The sequence below is a fragment of the Euprymna scolopes genome, chromosome 8 (assembly GCF_053919585.1).
Source record: "Euprymna scolopes isolate OS-2025 chromosome 8, ASM5391958v1, whole genome shotgun sequence".
Classification (NCBI taxonomy): domain Eukaryota; kingdom Metazoa; phylum Mollusca; class Cephalopoda; order Sepiida; family Sepiolidae; genus Euprymna; species Euprymna scolopes.
The window spans coordinates 170,352,368-170,375,095 of NC_136489.1; the positions used below are offsets into that span (position 1 = coordinate 170,352,368).

The 22,728-nt window shown below is 34.4% G+C and overlaps 1 protein-coding gene across 2 annotated transcripts in view; it reads right to left on the reverse strand.

Moving 5' to 3' along the window:
- Nucleotides 1–22,728, reverse strand: part of LOC145284026 (uncharacterized) — a 98,747-nt gene that overhangs the window by 36,752 nt on the left and 39,267 nt on the right. The window contains exons 1-2 of one of the 2 annotated variants that reach the window (XM_080133116.1): nt 20,702–21,526; nt 12,122–12,323 (exon numbers count right to left, since the gene is read on the reverse strand). In XM_080133116.1, the coding sequence (XP_079989242.1) occupies nt 12,122–12,157 (36 nt within the window). In that variant the 5' untranslated portion in view covers nt 12,158–12,323; nt 20,702–21,526. Of the gene's footprint in view, nt 1–5,168; nt 7,175–12,121; nt 12,324–20,701; nt 21,527–22,728 lie in introns of those variants that run through there. The other variant, XM_080133115.1, reaches the window with a different exon arrangement.

Here is a 22,728-nt window from a genome sequence, read left to right on the forward strand (position 1 = left end):
CAACTACAAAACGTGAAGTCGGTGCCTTCGGCACAAGATCAGAGGGTTGTAGTATCTGTTCTCATGCTATAATTCTCCTTTTCTGTCCTCGGCCGGTGGAGGAAAAATCCTCCATGACAGACAATTTTTAATTTTGTTCCTATCAAGAGTGCCCCTTACTGGGGAGTTGGATTTTCCCCACAAGATTATATGTTGAAATATTTAAATAACTTACTTTTAATACAGAAATTATATTTAAAGTTTTGGTTTTCTGTTCTTGTATGTTCATTTTTCCCCATGTTTTTCATACAAATGTGTAGCATATTTTCATCAGTTACATGCTTAGGAATCCTATACTCCGCTATAGTCTTCAGTTTCATATCAGTACAGAATACATGAATATGGAAATGAAGTTCACATAACTACTAAAAGACACTCATACTATAATGTGAATATTGGTTAAAAACTAAGAAAATATAGTAAACATCTACGATATTAAATCAGGATGGTGGTAAAATTCGGAGGGGACATTATTATTCTTATTTATTTCACTCACTAGGAGTTGTCTCACAGGCCATCATCAGTGATTGCTCACTGGCAGTAACCTATGGTATTCGCTGGAGACCGCGTCTCCTCAATGTTCTCCACCTCTTGACCACTAGTGCAGATTATTGCACGTTGCCACAACAGCCGTTTGCCATTGATTTCTCGTTGGCATAAGCCATTGATGTTTCTCGGGGTTTGGGTGACAAAATATCCCCCCCCTCAGGTACCAGATTTGAACTGCACACTTCCAGTGGAAATCTGTTTAGTACTCTCCCATCTCGGTTTTTCCATCCTCCCTGACCCTTCACAACTAGTTGATGTGGCGCCAGTCAATGTCATCTACACCATTTTTTTTTATTATCATTGTTATAATAATAATAATAATAATAATAATAATGGTGCTTGTGCAGTGTACCCACCGTACTATATTTTAAACAGTATTTCCAAGTTAAATTAAATTTTTATGGTATCTTTTTTTTTTTCAATAAATTGTTAGGTGAAAGTGCGGAATAGTTAGAAAGCCCTTCCCTCTGTTAAGAATGGCTTTCTAAATAATTATGTTATTTCAGCAGGGCACATATAACATTTACTCATACTTCATGGGGAACGTGGACCCTGCGTAAACAGTGTTTTATTTAATGATTGCTCCCTGTAAGTGCATGCGCAAAAGGTTTTCTTTGGTTTATTTAATCTCAAAAGCTTTTTTTGCAGGTACTATTTGAGGCCAAAAAAGGGGGAACATTATTTGAATATGTATGAAAAAATAATTTAACAAAAAACTAAAAATCTTTAGTGGAGAAAATAATAAAAAAATGAAAATGAAATAAAATAAAAACAAACATGAAATAAAAGTATGAATCAAATTTACCCCCCCCCAAAAAAAATGAAAAAAAGTAAATACACACACGATTAAAAAAAATCTGAGTTATATACGAAGAAAGTGAAAGAAAACACTTTCAGGGAGCAATCATTGAATAAAAACACTGTTTACGTCCACTTTCCCCATGAAGTACTCATTTATTTATAAGATAAAACAGAAGAAAATATGTTAACTAAAATTTAATGAACTCTTTATTTTTAGTTCATATCAAAACTTTAATTTAAACTGATTAGTTAATTAATTTTTAAGATGAATGTGTGTTCGTTATGTCTCAATAGAGAACATAGAATTTCCTATTTCATTTCTCATTTCAGTTATGTAAATTATTTACAGTTGAAATATTACAAAACAAACAAACATTAAGTTATAAATATATTTCAAAGAAATAAATTATGCCCGGTGCTAAAATATTGAATTCATCGATATCATTTTGGTTAAAAAAAAAAAAAACTTGTGAAAAATGCTTCTAACTTTTAAATATTTGAAAATACTCAATAAAAAGTTTCATTTATTATTAAAAGAACGGACTAAAAAATATTCTTATATAAAAATTGTTCGTTTTGCAGTTTAAAAAAATAATGAAACGAAATATTCGATTTTCTTCAATAGACATGTAAGAAAATTTCAAAAACATTCACTTACTGTTATATGTTAGATTAAAATTATCCAAATGAATGTGCAATTATATAATTATCCAAATGAAGAATTGTTGTTTCTCTTTAGAAAAAAAATGTTTAAATTACTACAAGAGGCAACAGAAAATATTTTTTATGGCTATTAGCGTGTAAGGGGCAACGAAAAATATTTTTTATCGCTATTAACATGGTCACATGGTTGAACATAACAAACTTTAGGCACTGTATACCTACATGATGATATGGTAATGACGTCATGCTTTCATGTTCATTGGCCTGTACTTACTCTTGATGGCCTCTGCTAAGGCCACATTAACATGACTATTTCTACATTGAACTTAGATTGAGCAAGACTACGGTGTAAGGAGATTGGGTAAGACTACAATGTAAGGACACGGTTAAAGCTATTCTCCTGTGGTGCTACATCAAATCGAAAGACCTGGAGGGTTATACCATGGACAGACTAAAATGGCAAGACTCAGTTAATAAAGCTGCTGCCAATTTTGAAGAAACCAGATGCCAGAAACTCACTGCTACCAGAGAGACACACCACAGAGCAGCCTTAGCAGAGATCACAACAACTGACTTGTGATGTCCCCATTGTTCAAGATTATGTGCTTCTAGGCTGGGGCTGCAGAGTCACCTCTGCATTCATTTATAGATGAGATGCAAAACGAAAACGTCATCATCGGATCAATGGACAACCAACATTATATATATATATATATATATATATATATATATATAGTCATCTACATACAGTACTGTTTTGTTGTTTCACAGCTCATCAGTGTTGCTAGACAAGCAACTACCTCAAGCCAGGATCAAAACCTGACCGCCCAAACGACAGTCGGAGCTTCTAACCATTGTGCTATTCAGCTGCTGCTATGCGGGCAGTGAATTAACAGTGTTTTGACACTGTCCAAAAACCTAAGCTCAATTTGTTTACACAAAGAGCATCACTTAATATGCTAATGGTTCTTTTTTCGATTAATAAAGTTTATTATGAAAGGAATTATGATAGTTTGAAAAATAATGTCGTTTTTTTGTTCAACTTCAAAAAATTATAAGTTCTTTCAGAATAAACTTTATTAATCGAAATAAGAACCATTAAAATCGACACATTTTTGCCAACGAGAAACAAGTTTATTTATCCCACTAACATAGAAATCCATCGTCAATTATCAAAGCGTAACAACGCTACTCAAGGAATATACTGAAAAAAAAAACATTTAAATATAATAAAATCACCAGAAAAAAATATATAACAAAAAGAAAAAAGAAACAACAACCTATCATAACAATTTCTGTTTTATTCTTGTAACAATTTTTTTAAGTGAAAAAAAATAAACAAATTATATTTTTTAAACATTTTTTTTTGTCAAACAAAATTGAACAAAGTTAAGAAAACCAATTTTGTGTTTTTCATATTTTTTTGTAACAAAAGTTTTTAAAAAAGCATTTTTTGTGTATTTTCCATGTATTTTTTTTTTTTACTTGCATTTTTTCTTTATTTTTGTCACTAATATAACTTTTTTTTTTCATGAACAATTTTTTTCCTGTGGGTGGAGCTGGACAATCAGGTTTTTTTTTTTTTTATTACATTAAGACAGCCGGGATTTTCCCTTATGATTATGTAGCCTTTTCTACAGTCGCATCAGACGATGCCAAAGTGGGATGAGAAGAGACAGAGGATGTGGAAGAAACTTCACCAACTGGGTAGCTTATCAATATATGGTTTAAGATGGAGCAAAAGGATCATTAACAAAAATGATATCTTCTGGTATCTGCAATTGTTAATCCAAGGTGAAGATATTCATCTTGTATAAAGTTAGGAACGGCCATTTAAGGATGTATTATTTAGTTAATTTATGGTTTTTTTTCTTCCAATATTTCCCCAAAGATCGTCTGCTCCTTTGCCGCATATTGATTGGCTGATTAGCATCTTAGGTCAGATTACAGTCGAACCCGAGCGCATGTCATCATGTTCTGAGCAAAGTCGAGCAGATGATTAATTACATCCGATTCAAATTCTGCACGCGTCCCAATAATGCCAAACAGTCATATACCATCTTCATTACCTCCAGCTGAATTGATGTTTGTGCAAAAAATAAGATCAGCGTTTGAAAAACTGCTGCTCTCACAGACAAAACATGGATGAACATTTATAAGATTAAAGAAACGGTATATCTGAAACGAAAAAGGAATTTATAAAGATATTTTAAAGCAATGTGAGAAGATGATTGGAAATGTAGTCTACATAATCCAAGCCTCTCAGTTCTTGCAGAAGACACAAACAGTGTTCACAGGAAGATGTAGTGATCGACACCATTTAGAATACCTTTGATCGAAAGATACCCACAAATAGAACTAGAACAGTGTCATTCAAATAGAAGACAAAAGTTGGCAGGTCTTTATTTTATTTGCGGACAGTTATCCTCATCTTCATAGTTGTGTTTCACCATGTTCGGACCAACTCATCCTCTGGCCTTCTTCAGGTGGTTAACCACAACAAGATAGGAATGCTGAGTCTCTTAACTGTATCCTCTATAATTACTGCATTCCATAGTTGTTGGTATCTCACCACATTTTGGCCAACTAATTCTTTGGCCGGCTTTGGGTAGGATTGAACCCGCTACCTTCAATCAGGTAGTTACTGGCAGACCCTGAGTGTGGTAGCAGGACTTGATGCCAGCCCGCAAGTCCAAAGAAACCCAGCCTTGCTTCAGAAGGAGTGCTACGACTTTTTACCCTCCACCTACGACACCTGAACATGCTAGACTACTTTGTTTGGCCATACGTCGAGAACATCACCAACATGACCTCCCACAACACCAAAGCCAACCTTATCGCCGCCATCCACTAAATATTTGCCAAGGTCCTGCCAACGCTTGTGGAAAAGGCATGCTCTCAATTCTGTACCCGTATCAAGGCCTAGAACTGTAGAGATTCAATGCCTCTATCCACTGTACCAAAGACCCCGAAGGACAACAGTCCGCAAATAAAATAAATAAATATACAAATTCTTCATCTCAAAGGATTTCAATAAATTATATATATATATATATATATATATATATATATATATATATATATATATATATATATATATATATATATATTGCCAGGTCTTATCGTAATAAACACAAAGAGAAAAAAATATTGAGACCTGTGTAGAATTATGAAGTTTGGTACCCAATCTTATATATAATAACAAACTTTTCCACTCAATGGTGGAATGATAAAATTGTCACCTTAGAAAAGAAGACATGATTCCATTTCTGTTTGATGAAAACCGGTTTTATTTTTTTTGTTACAGAGCATCTACTAGTTGGCTAGTTGCGTACAAATCCAAAGAGTGATAGGATCCTTCTATCATGTCTGAAAATGACACAATGTTCAACGAGTGAAATCGAAGATGCGCGGCTCTACAACTCATGCTACCGATCCAAGTTATGACAACAAGCCCATTGTCAGCACCCTCAAAATACATTGCTGGATTCCCAGGAATAACGGGGACATACCCAGGGTGATGAAAACAAAGTTTACTGCTAGGGTTATAGTCTTTGGTGGTGTTTCAAGTGAGGGCCACATCATGCCACCTCACATCTTCAAAGTCGGCTTGAAAGTCAATACCAATGTGTATCTGGATGTACTGAAGAATGGGGTGATCCCCTGATGCAATCAGGTGGTTGCTGGCAGACCGTCGGGTGTGGTAGTAGGACTCGTTGCCGACCCACAAGAAACCCAGGCTTGGCTTCAGAAAGAGTGTAACGACTTTGTACCCCTGTCTCACTGCCACCCTCCTCCCACAACACCTGAACCTGCTAGACTACTTTGTTTGGTCATATGTCGAGAACATCACCTACATGACCTCCCACAACACCAAAACCAGCCTTACCGCCACCATCCACTAAGTATTCGCCAAGCTCCTGCCAACGCTTATGGAAAAGGCATGCTCTCAGTTCTGGACCCGCATTGAAGTGGTGATTGAGGCTGAAGGCGGCTACATTGAATAGATATCAGCTCTACTATGTAATCAAGTTATCTGAATTTATTTTTTTCAATAAAATTTTTTAAATAAAGCTGTAGTGTTGTTTTCTTTAAGGTAACACTTTTATGGTTGCACCCTGTATACCGACACTCTATATTTGCTTTTCTGTTCAATATATTTTGTTTACGCAAATTATCGAGTTATGTTTTTCTTCTGGATCCTTATGCAACCACAGCAAAAATTAATGACAAAGATTTTTCAATATGACGTCTTCTAAAAATTACATGGCATACATGATATAAATTTTGCATAGGTTTAATATATTTCAGTTCAAATATGTTCGCTTTTATTCTGTTATTTGATCCTTATTGACCATTTTGAACTCTTCTCTATCTCTTCTGACCAAATCTTTAATGCAATTAAAATTCTGGTAGCATGACAAACTACATTCAAAGTGTGATAAGAAAAAAATTTCTGCAGAAATCTTGGAGAACAAGAACGGTCATAACCTATCCCTGGCCAAATTGTCGAGAGTGTAAGATACACGTATATACCAATAGTGAGTGAAAATATATATTTACACTTATTCTAAATATATATATAATAAACCTGTGTGTGTTTGTCATTTTATTTGAGGGCATGTTTAAATAGTAATAACTAGGGCTATGACAAGAGAATATTATTTTCATTATTTTGACTCTTGAGTATATATCAGTTAATATTTTATATGTTTTTAGATAGAGTGATGTGGTTCTCGATTAATTGTGTCGGATATATACTTGGGAGTCAAAACAATGGAAAGAATATTCTCTTGTCATAGTCCTAATCATAACCTATCCTTGGCCAAAGTGGCGAGAACCACTTTTTTCCGAAGAGCCGGCGACATTTGGTAAGCAATAGCCTCTCGAGCAAAAAGCGATGAATATTTATCAGACATGTGAATGAGCACAAGTTTTTCTATATCCGAAAATAGGTGAGCATGTTCAATTATTTCAGCAACATGGGTGTGGCCACGCTCTCGAGCCTTATGCACTAATCCTGGTGTGACACTCTCCAGATATGTTGCTTCCAAGATGAGCACTCGGACTTTCAGTAGATCAACAGGACAGTCATTCAAGAACACCTCAAATGTTGTATCACCTGGAAAGAGAAAGACGCGGTAAATATTAAAAATACAATTCTAAATATCCTTTTTTAGGTTGACACAAGTGTTGGGATGATTAATTGGAATTCGGAGTCAGAAAAATCAGAATTTTCGGGTATTGGAATTGGAAAAAAAATTTCTTTCTCTTTTCTTAGTCCATTCTTTTATTCTGCGAATGTTTATCTGATAAGTGTCGGATGCAAGATTATCTGCGACTCCAAAAAAAAAAAAAAAAAAAAAGGACTGACAGCGAAACTGCCCTCATCCATTACGTCGGTGGACATTTTGGACAGTTGACAACACAAACACGATGATCAGCTGTATCACAATCAGCATTGCCATCACATAAAAACATTACAAAAAATTTTTTTTTTAAATGGTATGAAAATGTATAAAAAGAATAAGAAAAAGAACAACTATTTTAACCTATTTAATCTTTTTAAGAAATTTATCAGTTTGGAGGTATCATTAAAGAAAACTTATTTGTAAAGATATCGGAACTTTGTTGTCAACATCTTGTGGTGGAACTGAAATATTAAATCCAAAGTTGATGCTCCAAAAATACAAAAACGAAAGAAAATGTGTTTTAATGTGATTGTGGGCCCCATCTTGCTCAAGGGAGATAACTCGTTTCTTGAGGAGACGTTCCTTGGTATAATAGAAGCGTGAAAATAGGATTGCTACTATCTTTATTTATTGCCAGCTAAACAAACCAAGTTGTTATCAGTATCTGTGGATGTCATGGACACCCTTGAAACAAGTTCACCTCACAAAGGTCAAAGTAGCAAACCTATTTTTGTGTTCCTGGTGTACAAAGGAACGTCTCATCAAGAAACGAGAGTGATCTCCCTTGAGATCTCCCTTGGCGGTCTCCAGACTGCTATAATCACATAAAAACACATTTCCTCCTTACTGTATTTTTTGCAGCATCAACCCTGGATTCAATATCTCAACTCCACGACAAGAGGCTGACAACAAAGCTCCAATCTCTTTTAAAATAAGTTTTCTTTAATAACACCATGGCTCAATTTCTTCGTTCATAAAATTTTTTTTTTTCAAATTTTAGCTATATGAAAAAAAAGAAAAAAAAAAAAAAGAATTTTTTTTATAACCTGCCCCAGCGTAGTATAAACACCCCCAACCACCCCATGTTCAGAATGGCTTTCGGAATACCCCCCTCCAGCCTCCCCATGTTAAGAACAGCTTTCTAGGTTGTTGGGTGCTTATTCCGAAAGCCATTCTTAACATGGGGAGGTTAGGGTGTTTATAATATGCTGGGCACGTCTTAAAAATTTACCAAAGAAAAAATAATAATAATAATAAAAACTACTTTGGGGGGGTGGGGAGCAATAGAAAAAAATGTTTTCAAAATATTTTTAATTATATGAAATAAAATATGCATCAGGTGCGCTTGAAAGCCAAATCACAATTATATTTCAGAGATATATACTCCATCTTTAAGAAGATGGAGTATATCTCTGAAATATATTTGTTATAAATTTCAAGCACGTAAAATATTGTTTATTTTCCTAATATTACGTTGTGATTTGGCTTTCAAGAGCACTTGATGCATATTTTATTTTATTCAAATTAAATCAATGTTTCTATATGCACTCACACCCTTGAGTTTATTTTTAATTATATTTTTCTGTAATTATTAATGTATTAAAAAAGATAATTATTAAAACAAAATATTACTAAATATTAAGCATACCAAAGAAAAATATTCTGTGTTGCCATAACTGATTGTCACTATGCAATCTCCATGTGACGTTACTTGTGTAGGCCAGTTTTGGAAGTAATGAGATATTACAAATGCTTTCCTTTGCTCCCATTTCTTTAAATTCCAATGATGACCAATGGTCAATACCAGTGAAAAGTCAATGGTAAACAGCTATTGCGATAATGCAAAATTATTTAAAAGAGGTGAACAGTACTGAAAATCTGGGGAGACTTGTCACCTAGATTTCAGGGAACACCACAAATTGTTGACAAAAAAAAATCTTTGATAATGGCCTCTTTGAAAACTCTTAGTATACACAATAATAATGAATTATGATTGATTCAATCAATCAACAAGGGTTTTATCACTCAATGAGGAACCCCTCCCTGGACTTTAGCTATCTATCTCTGTCCTGAGCTATCCGCTACTATGTGGAACACGTGTTGTATCAGGTCGTCCCTCCATCTCATTCTTGGTCTTCCCTTTGGCCTCTTATGTTCACAAGATGTCAATTCCGTTGTCTGTTGTCAGGTTATCTGGCTACATGCTCTGTCCATCTGTGTTTGGATGTTTTGATGGCAGTATTGATGTCAATAACTCTTGTTTGTTGGTGGATCCAAATGTTTGTCTTTCTGTCTTGTAGAGTGATGCCTAACATTATTCTCTCTACCTTCCTTTGTGCTACTGCCAAGATTTCACTTTGGCGAGTTGTCAGGGCCCATGTTTCACTACCGTAGATCATCACATATTCATTGAAGATCTTCCCTTTGATTGTCATATTTTCTTTTGGATTCTCATGATATTCTCCACTTTCCCAAAGCTGCCCATCCCAATGCTATCCTTCTCGTTATCTCAGGGAGGAGCTCTCCATTTTTGATAATTTTCTTTCCCAAGTAGATGTAGCTTTCAATGTCCTCAATGGTTATTCCATCAACAATTATTGGCGACTAGACAGCGTGCTGGTTTAACATCACATGTGTTTTATGAATTAAAAAAAACAATTACAAACATGTTTTATTAATTTTTGTTTCAAATTCAAAATTATTTTTTAATTTATTGTGAAAATTAACGTTTTCTTTTACAATATGAGACCCTCTAAATATTACTTTTATTATTCAATGGTCTTTCCATCAACAGTTATTGACGACTTGGCAGCGTGCTGGTTTAACATCACCTTGGTCTTCTCACGATGCATGTAGAGTGAATTATGGTTAATTTAATACTATTAGCTAAATCACCAGCCCCTAAAGAATGACTTTTTTTTTTGTAAACATTTCCCAAAAAATATATTTTAGAATTTAAAGTGAAGGATCAGTTTATCAATTTTGAAATATTCTTTGTCAACTTTGCTCGGTCGTAACTTTGCTTCCTGTGGTCGTAAAAATATACATCAAAGTACAGTAGAGATGAACTTCTATGCTTATCCAAATGGAATGAATGAAATGTAAACATTGAAAAAACAGTTTCCCTTTTTGCCGTCGTCACTTTTTACCGTTTTTTCATTTTTAACTTGGCGCATAAAAACATTGAATGCATAAAAGAAAAATAAATTAACATCATTGGAATGCTTATTCTATTCTCTTTCCAGCAATGTAATTCTTTTAAAAATTGACCAACACATAAAAAAGATACGACTTATTGAAGCACATTAGGTAGGTAATATTGCCAATGTCCACGAAAATACAGCATATGCTTGTAATGCTAGGATCAGTTTCACATATAAATGTAAGCACATTTGCAGGATATTCTAACGTTTTAGAGCAGGTTAACCAAAATTGTATATTTTGGTCTCAAAGATAAATTCTATATATTTATTTTTTTGAAGAGATTCTGCTTTTACAACTTTGCCAGTCAGATTCAGGATTAGTGGTAAAAAAATTTAGTAAACATCCCCAAAACGTTAGAATAGCCTGGAAATTATTTTATAATTTTTAGTTAAATACACAACCGATTTCCAACCATAAATTTGAAAACTGTTTTGTTTGTTTTTCTTGTTTCCATCAAGTCTTTTAATGTGTTCACAAGTAATCACCTAAAAAAGTAAAATCTCATTTTGTTAATCATTATAATTACTATATTAGTTTGTGTATCTTGTTTTCATTTTTACAGTTTTATATTACAGATTGCATTTTCACCCCAAACAATTTATAGAGGGCTACTATCAGGGCCATAATTTGCAGAGATACCATGTAGGGAGTTGAGCAGCAAGATGTCTGTTTACATTATACTTGAACTTCTGCATGTCAGTACAGTCAGGGAAACAGGAACTCAGAAAGGAATTCTAACATTTAGAAGTCATAGGAAAGAAACTATTACAGTAGAAGGCATCTGGGGATCTCTACTGTGTAGGGGTGGGATTTTGCTGCTTGTAAAGTTTCTCGGCAGTATTTACATCGACAGGATACAAGGGTTTGTAGTTTGTCAGAGCACCTATCATTAAAATACTTGGAAAACAGGCAGAGGCATGCAACATTTCGTCGATTGAACAACAGTTGAAGCCTAGCTAACAGTGCAGGACCTATTAGGTTGGCGACTCTCTTTTGAACCCTGTCTAAGAGGGAGAGAATAGTAGCAGATGCACCAGCCCCTATGTGGTGACAATACTCCATATATGGACGAATGGTGTTCTTGTAGAGATACAGAATACTCTCAGGCGTAAGTGACTTTCTACTACAGCAGAGAGAGCCAACCTTCTTTGCAACAGTCTTGGCAATGCCTTTTTTAAATAGTAACTTGATTATTTATATTCTTTTACTTTCAGAAATTTAGATGAGATAAGCCGTTGGTACCGTCGGTTTCAAACCTGATAATAAGGAACCGTTTTAGATCCCAGTATCACGCTCTCTTTAGGTGGTCTATCTCATCTGTATGTAACTGCAGGTATAGGCAGATGAGATAGATCAGCTGAAGAAAGCTTGGTAATAGGAACTAAAATGGTTCCTATTATCAGATTTGAAACTGTCGGTACCGATGGTTTATCTTATCTAAATTTCTGAAAATAAAAATATAAATATTACACTCTTATTTTGAAAAGGTTTTCCTTATAACAGAGTACTAGGCTGGAAAATATAACTAAGTAGTTACTTTATTATTTAGAAATACATTCTTAACATGGGAAGGGTACTTTGTAAACTATTCTGTTCCTACACCGTCTTCTTGTAATATTGTTCCCCTTTAAGTGAACTGCAATTGTCACCCCACAATCTCCATTTAACGTTACCTGTGTAGGCCAGTTCTGGAAACCAAGAGACATCATAAACGCTCTCCTCTCCTCCCATTTCCTTAACAATTTGCTGAACGTTTTTCACTTCCACATGTTGGAACAATGGCTTCAGGCGTTTGTATCGACGGTAAACAAGGTATCCTTGACTGCGGACACGGTGAATTGTATCAAAGGGACGAACTTCATAGTCAGGAGATATCTGCAAAGAAGAAACGTTTGTTTAAAAAAAAGGCATGAGTTGTCTCTCCCTACAATCACAAATACTTGAATTACATAATCTTGAAACGTTAAAGCTAAGTGGTCAACTAAAATTGGGATGACCAAGGGCTCCGTTTTTATTAGCTGTTACAGAAAGATGTATCTTATTTAAATATTTTAATGGTGAATGCTCCGACAAACTACAAGCCCTTATACACCTTTGACGTAAAAACCTTTGACAAACCCGACAAGCAGCAAAGTCCCACCTCTACACAGTAGAGATCTCTAGATGTAAGAAAGCCTTTACTCTCATAGTTTCTTCCCCAGAACAACTAGGCTTTGGAAGTCCCTTCCAGGTTCCTGCTTCCCCAACTGTACTGACATGCAGAAGTTCAAGTATAATGTGAACAGATATCTTGCTGCTCAACTCCTTTCATAGTATCCCTGTAACTTATGTCTCTGATAGTATCCCCCTATATCAAAGTGGTACTGTGCCTTATTTGGGGTAAAAATGTAATAAAAAAATAAAACTTATAAAAAGACGAATCTGATGAATCTGCCGTTAAAATGAAAGGGGTTACTTTGATTAGGGACCAGATTTATAGAAAACATCCTAAGTAGGGAGTTGAGTAGAAAAATGTTATCATTTTAAATTTTTGTATATTGGTACTTGTGGAAACTGGGAGCAGGAAGAGAATTCCAATGAAGTGGAACTAAGATGTGACAAAATTAAATTTGGATAGCAAAGCTATTGATGGTTTTCAGAAGTTTTGTAACCTTTGGGGATACCACTGGGGCACAGAGAGGAGCAGGTGCTAGTGTTATTGCAAGTAATTTTTGGGACATGTCGCCAGAACAGATGGCCTAGCAAAAAATCTACTCTTTGGAACAACCTCTAGCAAATGAGGATGTAGAAGACCAAAAACAAGAATGTCAGACAAAGTGAAGGACATTGCGGACATTAGCATGGCTGAGTTGCTCAGAATGGCGCAGAACCGGAGTCAGTAGCGAAGATTTGTGAAAAGTGTCACGGCTGGTCAGTAATGACTATTCCATCAAAGGAGTAAGTATGTTGAAAGACAAAGTTTCACAAAATCTGAGCCATCATTCAAAAAATTATTTTACTACAGCAAAAGTGAAACACTATATATAAATAAATATAGAAATATGGAAAAGGAATAACCAAAATTATTCATATAATTATCAGCATTTCATCTTTATTTCAAGACTTCTCCAGGATGACTGATTTGAAGACATAAAGGTGTATACTGAGCAAAAAAAAAAAAAAAACGTTTAATTTTTTTTAACTTTTATCCCTATTATGACCCCTTAAAATTTATTGTTTTGGGTTCAAGTCGAGTTAAGTTGGATCAATGTCCAAGGAACCTATATCTAAAATTTCAAGTGTTTAGACCCAAATTTTCGGAGGAGTTTGGTAGAGTTATCAAAGGTCAAATTGTTGAACTTTGACCCCTTAACAGTGAAATCTCTGGCTGAAACCACGTCACAAAGATTTTCCCAAATCTCAGTACCCTGTATATCAAATTTCGAGTCTGTAGACTGAAAATTGACATAGTTATTTTGTAGGGAAATGTACACAGACACACACAGATACAGACACACATACAGACACATTCACTTTTATAGATGTACTAGCATTTCAGCCCGGTGTTGCCCGGGTGTTTGGATGTGTATGTTGAGCAAAAAAAAAAAAAAATGGTAGTAGGAAGGCAGACTCGAACCCGTACCGCAAAGGAGGAAAAGAACGGGGTAAAACCTAACATTTATGCTGTTATGACCACCGCCAAACTGGAAGCGACATTTTTTTAAATTAAGACTAGACAATCTAAAGGAGAGGATAAGTTTAAAAAATATAGGCGAAAAAAGTGACCCCCCTCCTGTAGAAAAAAGGGGAAGATATTAATGTTTTAGCCAATTTTTCGATATTTGTCGTATGAAAGGTTGAACTTTAAAACGATACTGATCTTGGTAAAATCCGTCACCTCTATTGAAAGTTTAAGGCAGACATGCAAACAGACATACATACATGCATGCATTTATATATTGGTGACTAAACATTTTCGACCCAAACTGATGAAAAAGCTTGCCCTATCTCTTAATACCCTTTATGTAAAATTTCAAATATTTAGACCAGAAATTGTCTGAGTAATTTGGAAGAGACCGCAGAAGTCAATTTTTTTAACATTTGACCCCTATTATAACTCCTTAAAATTTATTGTTTTGGGCTCAAATCAAGTTATTAAGTTAGATCCATGTCTAAGGAACCTATATCTAAAATTTCAAGTGCGTAGACCCAAAATTGTCGGAGGAGTTTAGTAGAGTTCTCAAAGGTCAAATTGTTGAACTTTGACCCCTTAATCGCCAAATTTCTGCCCAAAAACCAGTCACATAATTTTCCCAAATCTCAGTACCCTGTATATCAAATTTCGAGTCTGTAGACTAAAAATTGACAGAGTTATTGCGTATGGAAATGTACACAGACACACACACAGACACATTCACTTTTATAGATATATAGACATATAGATATATATAATAGTTAAAAAAGAACTAGAATAATAGACTTTGCCACAGCCCTCTTTATCCTCCCTCTCCAACACATGACTTAAATCAAAATAACTAAATAAATAAAATTAAACCAATAAATAAAAACCAAAATAAAATTTATCTCTACAATTATATAAATGCAACTTTGTGTGTATGTGAGAGAGAGAGTTCCTTATAGACTCCAAAATGGCTGAACAGATTTTCTTTAAAATTCACAGAACTTTAGTGTATAAGTCTGGGAGCTATCTTAGTTTTGTCTCAGAATACCCCCGATAATTACCAATAATTGATAATCAAAACCATTCTTTTAATTTATCTATCATCGGTAAAGCTATTTTTTCCATGTCGTTGCTTAGCATAACGGGTTGTGAAAATTCTACTGTGTGTAAATTGATAATGTGTTGTTTTTTGCATTACATGGTCTGTAGGTTCAAACTCTGCACATAAATTTCTTAACTTTTTTTTCATTAACTGCAATGAATTTTATAAGATTTGAAAATTTATGTTTTGTTTTTTTTTACATGACGTGGTCTGTAAATTCAAACCCCACATGTAAATTTCTTAATGTTTTTTTTTGTTAACTGGAAAGAAGTTCATATATATATATATATAAACTAGCAGTTCAGCCCAGCTTTTCTTGGGCCCTATATACTGTTCATAATTTACTGTGCATATGTATATTAAAAAGTTTGACTCATGTTCAGGTAACATACATCTAAAATTTCAAGTGTTTAGACCCAAAACTGGTGGAGGAGTTTGGTAGAGTCTGAAAAGGTCAACTCTTTCAACTTCAATTGAAAAATTCTAAGTCCAAACAAGAGGGGATGTAGGTATAGATAGGTGACAATCCTATAGACCAAGCCTTCTCGGATTGTATTCAATTGAAAAAATTCTAAGTCCAAACAAGAGGGGATGTAGGTATAGATAGGTGACAATCCTATAGACCAAGCCTTCTCGGATTGTATTCAATTGAAAAAATTCTAAGTCCAAACAAGAGGGGATGTAGGTATAGATAGATGACAATCCTATAGACCAAGCCTTCTCGGACTGTATTCAATTGAAAAATTCTAAGTCCAAACAAGAGGGGATGTAGGTATAGATAGGTGACAATCCTATAGACGAAGCCTTCTCGGATTGTATTCAATTGAAAAAATTCTAAGTCCAAACAAGAGGGGATGTAGGTATAGATAGGTGACAATCCTATAGACCAAGCCTTCTCGGATTGTATTCAATTGAAAAAATTCTAAGTCCAAACCAGAGGGGATGTAGGTATAGATAGGTGACAATCCTATAGACCAAGCCTTCTCGGATTGTATTCAATTGAAAAAATTCTAAGTCCAAACAAGAGGGGATGTAGGTATAGATAGGTGACAATCCTATAGACCAAGCCTTCTCGGATTGTATTCAATTGAAAAAATTCTAAGTCCAAACAAGAGGGGATGTAGGTATAGATAGGTGACAATCCTATAGACCAAGCCTTCTCGGATTGTATTCAATTGAAAAAATTCGAAGTCCAAACAAGAGGGGATGTAGGTATAGATAGATGACAATCCTATAGACCAAGCCTTCTCGGATTGTATTCAATTGAAAAAATTCTAAGTCCAAACAAGAGGGGATGTAGGTATAGATAGGTGACAATCCTATAGACCAAGCCTTCTCGGATTGTATTCAATTTAAAAGATTCTAAGTCCAAACAAGAGGGGATGTAGGTATTGATAGATGAGAATCCTATAGACCAAGCCTTCTCGACGTGTATTCAATCGAAAAAATTCTAAGTCCAAACAAGAGGGGATGTAGGTATAGATAGGTGAGAATCCTATAGACCAAGCCTTCTCAGATTGTATTCAATTGAAAAATTCTAAGTCCAAACAAGAGGGGATGTAGGTATAGATAGGTTAGAATCCTATAGACCAAGCCTTCTCAACGTGTATTCAATTGAAAAATTCTAAGTCCAAACAAGAGGGGATGTAGGTATAGATAGGATAGAATCCTATAGACCAAGCCTTCTCAACGTGTATTCAATTGAAAAAATTCTAAGTCCAAACAAGAGGGGGTGTAGGTATAGATAGGTGAGAATCCTATAGACCAAGCCTTCTCGACGTGTATTCAATCGAAAAATTTTTAAGTCCAAACAAGAGGGGATGTAGGTATAGATAGGTGAGAATCCTATAGACCAAGCCTTCTCAACGTGTATTCAATTGAAAAAATTCCAAGTCCAAACAAGAGGGGATGTAGGTATAGATAGGTGAGAATCCTATAGACCAAGCCTTCTCAGATTGTATTCAATTGAAAAATTCCAAGTCCAAACAAGAGGGGATGTAGGTATAGATAGGTGAGAATCCTATAGACCAAGCCTTCTCAACGTGTATTCAATTGAAAAAATTCTAAGTCCAAACAAGAGGGGATGTAGGTATAGATAGGTTAGAATCCTATAGACCAAGCCTTCTCAACGTGTATTCAATTGAAAAATTCTAAGTCCAAACAAGAGGGGATGTAGGTATAGATAGATGAGAATCCTATAGACCAAGCCTTCTCAACGTGTATTCAATTGAAAAAATTCTAAGTCCAAACAAGAGGGGATGTAGGTATTGATAGATGAGAATCCTATAGACCAAGCCTTCTCGACGTGTATTCAATCGGAAAAATTCTAAGTCCAAACAAGAGGGGATGTAGGTATAGATAGGTAAGAATCCTATAGACCAAGCCTTCTCAACGTGTATTCAATTGAAAAAATTCTAAGTCCAAACAAGAGGGGATGTAGGTATAGATAGGTGAGAATCCTATAGACCAAGCTTTCTCAACGTGTATTCAATTGAAAAATTTCTAAGTCCAAACAAGACGGGATGTAGGTATAGATAGGTGGCAATCCTATAGACCAAGCCTTCTCAACGTGTATTCAATTGAAAAAATTCTAAGTCGAAACAAGAGGGGATGTAGGTATAGATAGGTTAGAATCCTATAGGCCAAGCCTTCTCAACGTGTATTCAATTGAAAAAATTCTAAGTCCAAACAAGAGGGGATGTAGGTATAGATAGGTTAGAATCCTATAGACCAAGCCTTCTCAACGTGTATTCAATTGAAAAAATTCTAAGTCCAAACAAGAGGGGATGTAGGTATAGATAGGTCGGAATCCTATAGACAAGACTTCTCAACGTGTAGTCAATTGAAAAAATTCTAAGTCCTAACAAGAAGGGATGTAGGTATAGATAGGTTAGAATCCTATAGACCAAGCCTTCTCAACGTGTATTCAATTGAAATAATTCTAAGTCCAAACAAGAGGGGATGTAGGTATAGATAGGTTAGAATCCTATAGACCAAGCCTTCTCAACGTGTATTCAATTGAAAAAATTCTAAGTCCAAACAAGAGGGGATGTAGGTATAGATAGGATAGAATCCTATAGACCAAGCCTTCTCAACGTGTATTCAATTGAAAAAATTCTAAGTCCAAACAAGAGGGGATGTAGGTATAGATAGGTTAGAATCCTATAGACCAAGCGTTCTCAACGTGTATTCAATTGAAAAAATTCTAAGTCCAAACAAGAGGGAATGTAGGTATAGATAGGTGAGAATCCTATAGACCAAGCCTTCTCAACGTGTATTCAATTGAAAAATTTCTAAGTCCAAACAAAAGGGGATGTAGGTATAGATAGGTGACAATCCTATAGACCAAGCCTTCTCGGATTGTATTCAATTGAAAAAATTCTAAGTCAAAACAAGAGAGGATGTAGGTATAGATAGGTGACAATCCTATAGACCAAGCCTTCTCGGATTGTATTCAATTGAAAAATTCTAAGTCCAAACAAGAGGGGATGTAGGTATAGATAGGTGACAATCCTATAGACCAAGCCTTCTCGGATTGTATTCAATTGAAAAATTCTAAGTCCAAACAAGAGGGGATGTAGGTATAGATAGGTGACAATCCTATAGACCAAGCCTTCTCGGATTGTATTCAATTGAAAAATTCTAAGTCCAAACAAGAGGGGATGTAGGTATAGATAGGTGACAATCCTATAGACCAAGCCTTCTCGGATTGTATTCAATTGAAAAATTCTAAGTCCAAACAAGAGGGGATGTAGGTATAGATAGGTGACAATCCTATAGACCAAGCCTTCTCGGATTGTATTCAATTGAAAAATTCTAAGTCCAAACAAGAGGGGATGTAGGTATAGATAGGTGACAATCCTATAGACCAAGCCTTCTCGGATTGTATTCAATTGAAAAATTCTAAGTCCAAACAAGAGGGGATGTAGGTATAGATAGGTGACAATCCTATAGACCAAGCCTTCTCGGATTGTATTCAATTGAAAAATTCTAAGTCCAAACAAAAGGGGATGTAGGTATAGATAGGTGAAAATCCTATAAACCAAGCCTTCTCGGATTGTATTCAATTGAAAAAATTCTAAGTCCAAACAAGAGGGGATGTAGGTATAGATAGGTTAGAATCCTATAGACCAAGCCTTCTCAACGTGTATTCAATTGAAAAAATTCTAAGTCCAAACAAGAGGGGATGTAGGTATAGATAGGTTAGAATCCTATAGACCAAGCCTTCTCAACGTGTATTCAATTGAAAAAATTCTAAGTCCAAACAAGAGGGGATGTAGGTATAGATAGGATAGAATCCTATAGACCAAGCCTTCTCAACGTGTATTCAATTGAAAAAATTCTAAGTCCAAACAAGAGGGGATGTAGGTATAGATAGGTTAGAATCCTATAGACCAAGCCTTCTCAACGTGTATTCAATTGAAAAAATTCTAAGTCCAAACAAGAGGGAATGTAGGTATAGATAGGTGAGAATCCTATAGACCAAGCCTTCTCAACGTGTATTCAATTGAAAAATTTCTAAGTCCAATCAAGAGGGGATGTAGGTATAGATAGGTTAGAATCCTATAGACCAAGCCTTCTCAACGTGTAGTCAATTGAAAAAATTCAAAGTCCAAACAAGAGGGGATGTAGGTATAGATAGGTTAGAATCCTATAGACCAAGCCTTCTCAACGTGTAGTCAATTGAAAAAATTCAAAGTCCAAACAAGAGGGGATGTAGGTATAGATAGGTTAGAATCCTATAGACCAAGCCTTCTCAACGTGTAGTCAATTGAAAAAATTCAAAGTACAAACAAGAGGGGATGTAGGTATAGATAGGTGAGAATCCTATAGACCAAGCCTTCTCAACGTGTATTCAATTGAAAATTTCTAAGTCCAAACAGGGGTGGACGTAGGTATAGGTAGATGAGGAGCTACTGGACCAACACATGTCAAGTAGTATTCAATTGAAATTTTTAAGTTCGAAACAGTGTAAGTAAGTGTCTGGAAGTGCCCGATCAACGCCTACTGCCATGTTGGGTGCATGTAGGCGTAGCAAAATGCCTTCTAATCTGCTAGGCATATCGGGACTTAGTTTTTTTTCTGTCCTTTCTCTGCACCGTGTAGGTTGGCGTCTGGATGTGCCTCATCGACGCCTACTGTTACCTGGGATAGCAAGACGGGGAATAGGGATAAAGAATAAGAAAAGGGAGATAGACAGATCTAGATAAATACAGAGGTATAAAGAGAGACAGGCAAGGGAGATACATTTCATGATTCAACTTATATGCTAATAGGAAATAGTTGGTGTATCAGGAACACAAGCATTGTTTTACTGGTTAATTTTACATCAGAATACACTTGTAGATTTTATGTAGCTTTTTTCTATAGGGAACATGCAAATAGCACACATAACATCTAGACATATAAATATATACATAAAACAATTATAGTTATGAGATATATCTGAACTAATCCAAAAAGACAATAATGATGAATATCATCACTTACCTTGGAAAATTATCCAGGCTGTATGCCTACTCACATTCCATCAAACACCAGGAAATCATGAGCCATTGCTTGGTTGATTTTTTTTATTTTTATTTTTTTCATACACATTTGTAATTGTGTCTTGCTTTATCAAGTATTTTTGTAATTAATCTGTGGTGTTGGGAGAGGTGTTAACATGAATCAATTTTGCTTAACATTTTTTATTATGTATATTTTTTTCAGTTTACAGAGTCATTGCAGTACCAAGTCTGACACTGTAATTGCTTGAAAAGTATTGCATTGGGAAGGATTCTTTTTTCTTTCTTTTTTTTTTTTTTTTTTGAGGTGTGCAGGAATTTCAGTAGGGGAAGTTTCTACTGATTTCAGATTCCAAGACAGCAAAGTTGTATTTTATTGTTTGTGCATTCTTTTATCAAGTTTTTACAGATGTTTTTGTGTTATGAAAGTGAAAATGAATGAGTTGCAAAGACATTTACATTTTTGCATTCTTTTTTTAATTCTTCACCTCGTGTGTTTTAATGTCCCAAGAGTGAACCAAGACGGATGAGTCTTATTCAGCAGAGTGGAAAAAAACAGGTTACCTTTGGTTGTCCTCAATGGATTTGTCCATAGTATAATGTGTCCAAGTTATTGCCCTAATAAAGTGAGAACCATACCCCAAAACTAATGCAGAACTCTACTTACGTATTGCACAGCTACAAGAGTTAACTTGTCTAGGATAAGTGCCATATAAGTTTGCACAAGTCACTATATAGCTCTATTTATTAACTCATATGAACTTAAATTGCTGAACATGTCTCAAAAATTTTCTACAGAGCTCTACTTAGAAATGAGCACTCTCAAAGACAATTTATCTAACATAATTTGGAAATATGTTTTATAAAGTTACCATAGAGCTCTCAAATATATTAGGCACTCAAATAAGAAACTTGTTTTAATACTTGTCATATATATATATATATATATATATATATATATATATATATATATATATATATATATATATATAAACACTTACAGTATATCTATACTTACATATTGACATTTAGGTTTTCAAAACATACTGCAGAGCTCTTCATGTTTTCTGAATTTTATTCTTTCGTCTACTAATGTATTGAGCACTCTTAAGTATATTCGTGTAGCTGAATTGCCATACGTTTTTTGAAAGTCTATATTTAGCTCTACTAATGTATTGAACTCTGTCAAAATAAATTCATGCAGTTGAAATGCCATATCTGTTTCTCAAATGTTTTATTTAGCTCTACTAATATATTGAGCACTCTGGAAGTAGATTTGTCTAAAATAATTGCCAAAATGTTTCCAACTCTTACTACAAAGCTCTATAAATGCATTGAGCACTCTTAAAGTAAAATCGTCTTGTATAATTAAACAAAGCAATTTTTAAATTTACTACACAGCTATATAAAACTATGGAGCACATGCAAGAATCATTGGTAAATATATAAATCACATAATTATTAGAAGTTATTTTTTTAATTGAAATACATATATATATATATATATAATCTATATATATATATATTCAAGGGAGACAATTTGTATATAGATCACATAATTATTAGAAGTTTTTTTTTATTGAAATAAATAAATATATATATATATATATACATATATATATATTCAAGGGAGACAATTTGATATAGATCATATAATAATTAGAAGTTATTTTTATTAATTGAAGTAAATATATATATATATATTTATTTCAATTCAATCAATGAGACATAGAGCAATAAAGTCATGTTATTTAGATTTTTACTTAATAATAACACTTTAAAATAGTGCTCAAAACTAGACAGAGCTGATATTATAAAACGTGTATTTTATTACAGGATAAGTAAACATTAAGATAAAACTAGAGTTATATAAGAGTGCTCAATTAGACATAGAGCAATAAAGACATTTTATTTAGATTTGTACTTAATAATTACACTTTAAATAGTGCTAAAAAAGGGAGACAATTTGTATATAGATCACATAATTATTAAAAGTTATTTTTTAATTGA